This window comes from Venturia canescens, chromosome 2 (assembly GCF_019457755.1).
Source record: "Venturia canescens isolate UGA chromosome 2, ASM1945775v1, whole genome shotgun sequence".
In the NCBI taxonomy this organism is placed as follows: Eukaryota; Metazoa; Arthropoda; class Insecta; order Hymenoptera; family Ichneumonidae; genus Venturia; species Venturia canescens.
The window spans coordinates 9,447,280-9,457,886 of NC_057422.1; the positions used below are offsets into that span (position 1 = coordinate 9,447,280).

At 37.8% G+C, this 10,607-nt stretch overlaps 2 protein-coding genes across 2 annotated transcripts; both read left to right on the top strand.

The window, feature by feature from the left end:
* The first annotated feature begins 440 nt into the window (after positions 1-440).
* Positions 441-8,050, top strand: LOC122406611 (ATP-dependent DNA helicase Q5-like). The gene is made up of 14 exons (XM_043412153.1): positions 441-818; positions 1,085-1,209; positions 1,296-1,460; positions 1,558-1,734; positions 1,814-1,993; positions 2,597-2,702; positions 2,810-2,921; positions 3,058-3,285; positions 3,369-3,557; positions 3,974-4,202; positions 4,289-4,471; positions 4,555-5,776; positions 5,902-6,064; positions 7,915-8,050. The coding sequence occupies exons 1-13, from the start codon at positions 731-733 to the stop codon at positions 5,949-5,951; spliced, it is 3,054 nt and encodes a 1,017-aa protein (XP_043268088.1). The 5' UTR covers positions 441-730; the 3' UTR covers positions 5,952-6,064; positions 7,915-8,050.
* Positions 7,593-9,300, top strand: LOC122407286 (sarcoplasmic calcium-binding protein 1). The gene is made up of 5 exons (XM_043413408.1): positions 7,593-7,644; positions 7,915-8,081; positions 8,597-8,819; positions 8,904-9,007; positions 9,172-9,300. The coding sequence occupies exons 1-5, from the start codon at positions 7,593-7,595 to the stop codon at positions 9,298-9,300; spliced, it is 675 nt and encodes a 224-aa protein (XP_043269343.1).
* Positions 9,301-10,607: the final 1,307 nt, after the last annotated feature.

Genomic DNA, 10,607 nt, shown 5'->3' on the forward strand with positions numbered 1-10,607 from the left:
GTAATTTATTCACTCGTTCGCAACTAAATGTTACATTAATAATCGATTAATTCCATATAAAACTCGCACACAAGATCATTATTTCTTCGGATCTCTTTGTGAGATCGTATATAGTTTCTCTAATTTTCAGATATAGTTACAATGGGTAATTTCATTGGGCGTGCACTTTACGAAAGTACATAATCACGCACGCTCTTATTTAGCTTGGGGTAATTAGAGTCTCGGTGCGTCGAACATCTTACAAATTTTAAGATTGATTTTTAGAGTTTCGAGAGAAAAGAATTGCTACAAAATTCATTTGAACCGACAACCCTTATCATGATTTTAATATTGCACTACTGTACTACGAGCTACGGGCTATATGATATGAAGCAGGAAATTGTAGACACAAGAGCTTTTATTACTATAATTTATTAATGTACAAAAATTTGAGCTGAAAAATAACGATGAATAAAAAATAAGAAAGTATCCACTTCAAAAATACGGACATGGATAGACATCGCGGCGGACTACGCTCTTCAGCCAAACACCGAAACTAACTTTCTTGTGCCAAAAGCTAGTATATAAGTTCTATATCTATGTTCTCTGTTCACTCGAACGGTGAGCAAACGCGAAAACGTGAAGTTCCTTTTTTTCTATTGCGGTGTCTCTTTAATTCTTTGCTCATGAAGGTTATTTACGTTGACCGGTTTATTTTTATTATTTCGTTATAACTCACGATATACTAAAAATGTTGAGACAAACGTTGAAAAAATCGTTTGGATATGATGATTTTAAGAGCGAAATTCAAGCGAAAGCCACAGCTGCTATTTACAAAGGTAAGTCGCATCTTTAACCTACCTCACGATTTTCGAAGGTATTTTATGAGGATTAAACAATTTTCGCGCTCCACTTTTCAATTAATTATCTCTATTTTTCGTGAATATAAATCATCTGTTTAAATCTTGAAATATCAAATACGATTCTGTTTTTGGTTTAGATATTTTAAATTTGTTTTAAACTTTTTCCTTTGTGTTTGTTTATTTCCCTGAGCATGAGAAACGTCTTATTTTCAATATATTGAATTAATGCAAAAATATTTCAGGGGATCGAGATGTCTATGTGTGTATGCCAACGGGAGGTGGAAAATCGCTTTGTTTCCAACTACCTGCAATAATGAAAGAAAATGCTGTGGCCATAGTGATTTCTCCTCTTTTAGCTCTTGTTAAGGTATACAAAAGCAGTGAAATGAAATATCCATTTTCGTAACAAAAAGTTTGTGAACCGACAATAAAACCAATTATATTTTTATTCAGAATCAAGTAGATTTCTTAGTGAGCAAACGCATCAAAGCATGTGCGCTCAATTCAAAGACTCCTGCGGCTGAAAGAAATTCTATCATTGCGGACATATCTTCTAAGAAACCATCAACCAAGTTACTCTATGTCACACCAGAAATGTGCACGCAAGATTTTTTTTTGGTAATTATGTTAGATATAGGCAACTAGCTGAAGATATCAGTATTTTTCCTCACTCGAGACCGGTGTTGGTAAATAAAATATTCTTTTTCTTTTTAAGGCGATCCTGACAAAATTGAATAAAATAAAGGCCATATCGTACTTGATAATAGATGAGGCTCATTGTCTGAGCCAATGGGGGCACGATTTTCGACCGAGTTACAGAAAGCTGGGTTCCTTCAGGCAAATATTAACGGGAGTTCCTGTGGTGGCTCTTACCGCAACCGCCGCAAAAGAGGTTGGATTCAGTGCACTCGAGTAATCGAATAGCATCACCTTGAAAAATCCTCCATGATTCCCACACGATTCTGTTGCAGGTGGTTGAGGATATTTTTCAAAGTCTCAAGATGAATAAACCGCTTGTCTTTTCTGTTCCTGTCTTTCGACAAAATCTTTATTACGACGTTTGGTTTTTAGAGCCATTGCCAAAACCGTTTGATCATCTGAAGAGCTTCATTGTTGAAGCTCTTGGACCTAAGGACGAGACGGTTGGTGCGGTAAGTTTCTCATGCGTCGTAAACAACTTCAGAGAAATAACGAATGATTTATACTCAAAACGTCGTATCGATTTTAGGTAAACTTGCCTTTGAAGACTGGCGTTAGTTATTTATGAGCCGCTAACGTGTTCCCTTACGAATTTTACATTACCATATAGAAATATTAGCAAGCATTTGAAAAATGATCAGGTCCTACGCAAATAATTTATCACGGTGCGTATCGGCGGCTGGGTGCCAAGTATAAAAAAGTTATGAAATTAAATCACTAAAGAGAATATAAACGAAATTGTATTTCCTCAGTGCTTGCACCTATTATGCTTCAATTTGAGGCTTTTGTACTCAACCATTTTCATAGTATGCGTACAGTATGATTCAAAAGAGAAATTCAGAAGTCACGAAAAAAGAGGTGGGCAGAAATTACAAAGAATCTGCTTAGGATCAGTCTAGGATGCAAATTTCAGAAATACTATTACATCAAGCTTCTCGTGCTCATGAAAGCATTTGAAGTATCCAAATGCAGTAACACTCCTCGTAGCCCAATTGTAATTTTATTTCAAGACTTGTGCAGCTTTAAATATAATTAAAATAATTACTATGTTACAGGATAAACGAAGTTGCGGTATTATATACTGCCGTAAAAAAGAGGCTACGGAAGTAATAGCGCAGCGTTTGACCGAGCTCGGAATCCCGACCCTAGCATACCACGGCGGTACGAACACAAAGTGTTTCTTTGCACGCACGCACGCACGCACGCACGTACCAGTTGTGAACTTTATATTAACGTTTTACGACCGTTAAACGTTTTGTAACGCCTAGGTCTTAACAGTCGGGATCGTACCAACGCTCAAGATAGGTGGACCTCTGGCGACGTGCCAGTGATTGCGGCAACTTGCAGCTTTGGAATGGGGGTGGACAAAGGATCGGTTAGGTTGGCAAGCAATGTGGAACACACATACACGCGCATGCAAATTCAATTACATATATAAATAAGAAATTCGTATGAGTCGGACGTAATTGTTGTTTTTTTCTTATTGATTTATGACAAAGAATATGCAAATTTTCAGATTCGTCGTGCATTGGACCGTGCCTCAGAGCGTAGCTGCTTATTATCAGGAATCCGGAAGGGCCGGACGTGACGGAAAGCCAGCATTTTGCCGAATTTATTTCAGCAACGAAGAGCTACGAGCCATTTCATTTCTAACGAAAGAAATTGGACCTGGACAAACACCCGAACTTGTTAAGGCCAAATTTACGAGCTTTCAAAAAATGGTTTCTTATTGCCTGGAAGCGAAGTAAGGAGTTGGCCCCAATCTGCTCTTCGAGTCTTAACGATTTGTTAAAGTTTTTTTTTTACAATTTATTGATCTTTTTCAAGATGCAGACATGCGGAATTCTCTAAATATTTCGGTGACCGACCACCTGCGTGCAATAATCGTTGCGATTCTTGCGAAGACAAAGATGCCGTGAGATCGAGAATATCAGCGTTTGAAATGGCACACTCGAATCAACAACGAACTTCTAGGTCGAATTTCGATGGTATAGCCTTGCCGAGATACGATAAATTGTGAGTTTAAGGACCGTCATTTGTCACTATTAATCATTAGGTTCGTTTCAATTTCAGGGACTCTGTTCGGCGTACAGACGGTCAAAGTTTCTTTTTTTATGTGAACTTAAAATTTCAGCGTAAATACGAGCAAATCATCAATCAAACAAATAATATTGTTGAAGACAGTTTAACAAATTTAAATGGAAAATCGAAATTCAAAGATTTTAAAACAGGCCATGAGAAGGCGATGGAATTTCTCAAATTTTCCGTGTCATTAGTCTTTGCGGAATATTGAAAAGAGACGATTTTTCTTCACGTATCTTTTGAAAATGCGACATTTAAGGAAAACTTGTTGTGGGATCTTGAAAAATTGATAAATATTCATAATTTTCTCAATGATCGACCAAATATTTTTTGTGATTATCGTTGAACAGTGATGGTGAAGGAGGCGATGGTGATGATGATGATGGCGAAGGTCGGGAGCGTTTGAAAGCGCAAGAAAAACGAGAGGCCATGGAACTTATACAACAACAATTCGCTCTTCGGCGCGGTAGCGGCAATACAATTGAAAATATAAAAAAACAAAACAGTCAAGCTGCCAAAAAAGCTCAAGTTTTTGCTGCTGAAAGTACAGACACAAAAGTGCGAGGGTTGACCGTACAGGTAATCTATTATTTCTTAACTGTATGAATTTTTATCTATTGAAGCCGTTTGGACGTTAAGTTTTGAGGGATTCTATCGTTTGTTAGGTACGGGAACACTGTTTCACTCAGTTGATCGAAGCTCTTTCTCAAAATTACGAGAAATTTGGTAAAAGCTTGAGCCACGATGCCGAAGATTTCCAAGTTCGAAACGTAGCCCGTGAATTGGAATATGAAATTCTGTGTCGTACCATACTCGCAAATAAATACAAGCTCGATATATTTAACGTTGTAAGTATAAAATTTTCATGGCGTGTTCAGTGAAGTAGAAAAATTAACGGAAGCAGCGGTTCAAACATGTGTTCAATCAATAGATCACTGCTGTTCGAAAATCAACGCAAAATGAAACGGCATACAATTACTTCGAGGAATACTGTACAAAAAGCCACGTAACGTCCGCCCCGGCTGACGTCAAAAAGAACAAACAAGAACATTTCAACGGTTTTGTCAAGAGTTCGGAGCTTCTATTGCATCGGGTAGGAAATACTGCCAAAAGAAATGATTCCGCGAATCCAAAAGAGTCTACGTTTAGTCACGAGCTGAACAGCGGCTTTAGAACAGCTACGGAAATAAATAATGACAGATGTATGAAAAACGGGTTAAACAAAAGCGTGAAAAATTCGTCGGACACGAAAAAGTCTCACTCGATATTAAGCTATTTTACAAAAAGCGTGACGAGTCAAAAAAAGACTGAGCTCGTAGGAGAGTCGTCTAACGAGCATGAGGATAACGAAGAACAACATTCGGCTAGCGATTCTGGTACGATGATGGACAAGAGCCAGAATAAAATTGATGTGAATGACCGACTGGGAATCGACGCTGAGGCTTCTCCGCGATCGCATGTTGCGACGTCAAACTCATCGAAACTTAACGATCTTGAATCTTCAAAGTCTCAGTCGAGTCACGAAATTTTACACCCTCAAATCGAATGCTGCCTTGAGAGAGGGCTCGCATATTCTTGCACGACGTACAATTGGTCAAACGTTGAATCATCATCGAGTAAAGTAGATCCAGAAAATGAAAAAAAAAATCGCGAAAAATCAGGGAGAAAACGAAAAATTACTGATATTTCAGAGACGAGAATGGAGCATTCGCAAGCAAAAGATCACAAAAAACGACGAAACTGTATCAACGATGGGGAATCGTCGGGAAAACCCGAAAACCTCGAGCACACTTCGAGAACTCCGAAAAAATCCAACGAGACAAAAGACAAAATTCGTACTCCGGCGAATTTGGAGACGAAGAAAAATACAGAGACTACAGATTCAAAACTTTCGCACTCGCAACGTGTCACGAGACGCTCCAAAGAGGCTGCGAATGAAACTGCAACGAACAAGGATCATCGAGTTTCTGGCGAATCGAACAAAAAGTACGTACCGCGTGTACCAACCGAGAAAACAGTCCGTTTTGAGACGGCGAGAGTACTCAAAGCGTATCTCATGAAGCATTATCCCTCCAAACTCATTCCGGACCGAGATACTTTTACGAAAACTTGCAAAGAGATGCATCGAACGATAATGAGCAAAAAAATTTTAGGTATGGAGAGCGACCGCTTCACGATGACTTTCATCGCCACACAGGCCGGAAATTCAATATTTTCGATTCATTTTACAATAACTCATCTTGGTACAGACTGGTTAATGTGATGTCTTCCTCCACAGATAAACCTGGTATTTCAAAATACGTTGAAGAATATTTCCTCGAGCATTGAAGTTCCGGACGAGCAGCATCACGGAGTGGCTTTCGTTCAGCAGAAATCGAAAACTAGTCACATAAAGTGCCTCAGAAATCGTCGTGCCACATTCCCTTTAATTTTCCAGCCAGGTAGAAATCTTATTGTTTCGTATTTATTTCTTTTTCCATTATTTCCCGCGCACAATTCGATTTAATTTAATTGTAAAATACGCCGGATGAGATAACGAGTTGGACATTTTTTCTACATTAAACAAGCAAAACAAACCCAAACAACGTTTTTGATTGTTTCAATACCGAGTTGCATTGGCGTTTGCAAAGTTGAGAGAAACGAGGTCGCTCGCAGAAACACAATATAAGCGAGGAAATACATTTGGGTGATAAATAAGAATGAAAAATGGAGCAACTATCGTGCACAATCCTGCGGAAAATATTCGAGCGCCAGGACAAGAATCGTGTCTAATGTTAGATATCGAATCCAACGCTAGACAATAGTCGAATATTTCAGCAGTTTACAGCTATAGCAATGAACGAAAAACTGAGAATGAATTAGAGTATAATGTATGTTTCGCACGATGAGCACCGAAGTAGCGAATTTTCTGCATAAATACACATATAGCGTGTGCGCACTTAAGACAGTACGAAAATACACCTTTGTGTCACGAATTTTCGTTTGTTAAATAGAGATGTATAACCGAATCGCGCGTGTTCGTCTCCCTGTGTGACACGAATATACACACGTTGTATATACACACACGCGGGTTTCGGAGCATAAGGTATTTCACGCCAAATGGGCCTGGCTTTGACTCTCACCAATTAAAACTCAGATTTCTCTTCCAAGTATTTTCCACAGCACCTCAAAATAATAGTCAATGCCAAGATTCTGTTTTCCTTTTCTATATAGTTTCAAGCTACATGCTCTTTTACCTCACCAGAGTAAGCGGTGTCGGCAGTTGATTTTTTTTCAATTGGAGTTCAGTTTATTCGTGAGAAATGTGACTGAGGCTAAGGGAAATAAGGGAAATTGGAGACTACCTTTGGATTTTGCACCTCAATTCATTTTATTTATTCTTTTTTTTTTACATTGTTGAAACAGTAGGGCAGCTCAGTTATCGCATGAAATGAAGCCTTATTGAAATTAGAATCGAGCGAAGCAACGGAGACGAGAGTCGAGGTCTCAAAGCTCCAAATAATTGGCAAATATTGGCAATTCGTGTACCGTTGCACATTACATCCTCGAAGCAACGGAGAGAGAAGTTCGCATCTTCCGTACAAAACACACAGCAGTCGCACAACCGACACCTCCGTGTCTCTCCCTCTCTCTTTTCCCTTTTTTTTTGCTCTCCGTCTCTTCTCACCGATATTCTAAAGTTAGATCACCCCTGAAACGCTTCTTCATCTTCAGTATACATCCGAGATTCATCCGCGAACGACTTTCACTTCTATTCCGTTTCCTACTAAGAAACTTCCTTCCTCGAGATTTCTTAATATTCCTTTGCTCATATGGACGTGTAAACTCGTTTTAAAATCAGTATATTCGTTTAATATTTATTCACCGGGTTTTCAAGGAAAACTAAAAATTCTCAATAATTTGTAAAGGTCTAGAATTTTTTCGACGGTTTCTCTCCTGTGTCAAAGTTCATTACTTTGCCATAAAAAAATGGCATACAGCTGGGACAATCGTGTTAGTTTTATAGTGAAGTTTCTTTACGGTTAGTATTCGTTTACTCAGAGTCTGAATATTTTTTATTTATATTCGGAATAGTATGAATCGATTGTTTGAAAAAATTCAATGAAATTTGCACATCTACGTAGCTTTTGTGAATGAAAAACTCACAGTAGAATCGCTGTTTTCATTTTGTTTGGAATTTCATGTATGAACGTATGAGAAATAGTTTGATCGGTGGGGGTTGTTTGATAAACGTGTGAAATTTTTTATAAACGATTATTTGAGCGTGAAAGAAACGAATATATTTGCTCAGATATTGATAATAATGGCGTATTGGATCAACACGACTTCGAGTGCATGGCCCTTAAGATGACGTTGATCGAGGGCAAGGGAGACTTTAATTACAATCGGTATCAGGAAAATCTTCACATAATGCTCTCCTTGTGGGAAGAGATAGCAGAGCTCGCCGACTTTAACAAGGTAGCAAAATAACTGTCGGTGATTTTCACCCCAACCAATCAATTGAAGGGACATTTGCACCTGGAAAGGAGAATCTAGAGGCAATCGAAATAGACGAAAATATTTTCAATTTTCTTCATGTCGAAAATTCACACACAATCGGCTTCATAAATTCTGTGCTCAAGTATTCAGATTTTTTTTTACAAATCTTGATTTTTTGTTCACAATGTAAAATCGAATGAAATGATTATTTCATTTTTGTGAAAATTCTGTTAAATCGGCTATCATACACGAATATGTATCAACGAAGTTGGACATTCCACTCTGTTCCCGTTGACAGTTGATTTTTGGCGAAGCTACGGTCGATACCGTTTTAGATTTTTTTTAAGTACACAAGCCCGCGCTCCACTTCTTTCAATGCAAAAGAATATAAACGTTTTTCAAAATGCATGTTCTCGGGCACGAAAAATCTCGAGCCTGTTGTCCCAAATAAAGAAACAAAAAAGGTGATTTCACTTCATTTCTGACGACTGCAGATTTGGGTCCCCTTAATATCGGTTATAAATGAAGCGGTATTGATAATGAAAAAATCAAATGAAATAAGCCTCATCTGCGTTATAAATATTCAGGATGGCATAGTAACGGTCGAAGAGTTCAAAAAAGCAGTACAGAAAAGTTGCGTGGGCCGTTCCTATCGAGATTTCCCCCAAGCCATGAAGATGTTTATAGACAGTCATTTCAAGTTGGTTGATATTAACGGTGAGCCTTTCGTCATTTTTTTTACGTCAAACCTCTCCATTGCGAGTTAAAATAAGCATAATTTTGTAAAAATATATTTTCCAGATGACGGTGTTATAGCAGCTGATGAGTTCCGGTATAATTGCGTCACGAGGATTCCCGTGGACAGTATTGACGTGCTCGACGAGGCTTACCAAAATCTTTTGACGGTACGTCACTAACACGACATCGATTAAATTCTGTACTCATGGGGGTCATTGATTGAAAATATTGATCGAAAAACCGTGCTACATTCTCTTGGAAAGTCAAATATTCTTTTCAACTAAAAACAATTATTATATTAACGGAGAGGAAAAAAATGAAATATTTGCAGGACGACGACAGAAGACGAGGCGGATTGACGTTATCGCGGTACCAAGAGCTTTACGCACAATTTTTGGGCGACCCGGACGAGAATAGTCCGGCTGTACATCTTTTTGGACCACTGCACGAGTTGTGCTAACGAAACCTTATCGCTTTGTTGAATATCAAACGAAAATCAAACGAAAAGAAAAAGAGAAAAAGAAAGGACGAGCGCCACGAATTTTTAAATCTACTTATCATTACGATACTACGTACATGTACAAAAAAGAAAAGACAAGAGTTTCGTGGGGACCGAAACGTCAAGTGCAACGTAAGTGAACGGATGAGATGGAAATAAATGAAATATTTTAGCTATATATATACATATATATATGTCTGTATTATATTTTATATATCCCCCGTCACATCCAAGGTTGTATCCAAACGTTGAGTATCTTAATATAATTCACTTGGCATCTGGTAACGCTTGAGAAACAGCAAATTTACCGAGCAATTCGATTCCGTGAGAAATATTGCTATTTGCATCCGTTGGACCGTAGAATTTTGGTGAATCCAAGTCGGTTTTTATAAAACAAACTATGTAACCATTGGATCGTCCCTTTACAAAGAGTCCGCAGTCAACAGTGTCTATTGATATCCGAATGTTTGTTTTTTGCATCTGATTACTTTCACGACAAATAGGAACACATAGACTCATTGATTTGATATGCAGCACGTTTTAATTCGCATATATACAAGATTAATCAGACCCAAGCTATTTTATTTGGTACACACTCGTGTTGCGCGGACATTCATACTACATTCATTATTTCTAGAATCGCATTCAAACACGACTCGTATTCGCTTTTTTTTTGTCTTTCTCGCAACCACAGTGCAACGAATTGATAGTACGAAATAATAGTACATAACAAAGTAAAGGCATTCCATACACGGATTAGTTCGAAATTCGTTCGAAATTTATCCAACATTCGCTAAATTCCCTTCAACATTATCTCATGTTTTTTCTTGTACACGAGCTCCAAAATTATTCCGCTAATCTGCGACGATTTTCATTCCAATTCTTATACAATTTTTCCTTTTTATTCGTCTTTTTTTTTTTTTGCTATCTCCCTTTTATCAGACAGACAAAATTTCAACTCTCACAAAATCTTGTACACGTAGATTAAATCGTTTTAATTTGTTTTCTTTGTTTCACTGTAATCTATCATAACCTCTTGTTATTGGTATAAAAAGTATCATCTCCATATAAAATTCGCATGAGATAAAAACGTAGTTCCACGAACCATACGAAGTGTTGTTTGACAAAAATGGCATTTGTTGGTTTTTTGGTTTTCATATTCCTAGGAGTATGATACGTGTGTGATGAATAGGCCTGAACGACCGTTTTTTTCTCTTGTATTTTTTTATCGTGATAATCAGAGATTTTATTTTGCAATATTGTTGTTT

Bases quoted from the DNA above. Each gene is read 5' to 3' on its own strand.
- LOC122407286 (XM_043413408.1), top strand. From the start codon at position 7,593: ATGGCATACAGCTGGGACAATCGTGTTAGTTTTATAGTGAAGTTTCTT. The intron at 8,820-8,903 runs GTGAGCCTTTCG...TATATTTTCCAG, and splicing joins CAAGTTGGTTGATATTAACG to ATGACGGTGTTATAGCAGCT. The intron at 9,008-9,171 runs GTACGTCACTAA...AAATATTTGCAG, and splicing joins CTTACCAAAATCTTTTGACG to GACGACGACAGAAGACGAGG.
- LOC122406611 (XM_043412153.1), top strand. From the start codon at position 731: ATGTTGAGACAAACGTTGAAAAAATCGTTTGGATATGATGATTTTAAG. The intron at 1,210-1,295 runs GTATACAAAAGC...ATTTTTATTCAG, and splicing joins CTCTTTTAGCTCTTGTTAAG to AATCAAGTAGATTTCTTAGT. The intron at 2,703-2,809 runs GTACGAACACAA...TGTAACGCCTAG, and splicing joins GACCCTAGCATACCACGGCG to GTCTTAACAGTCGGGATCGT.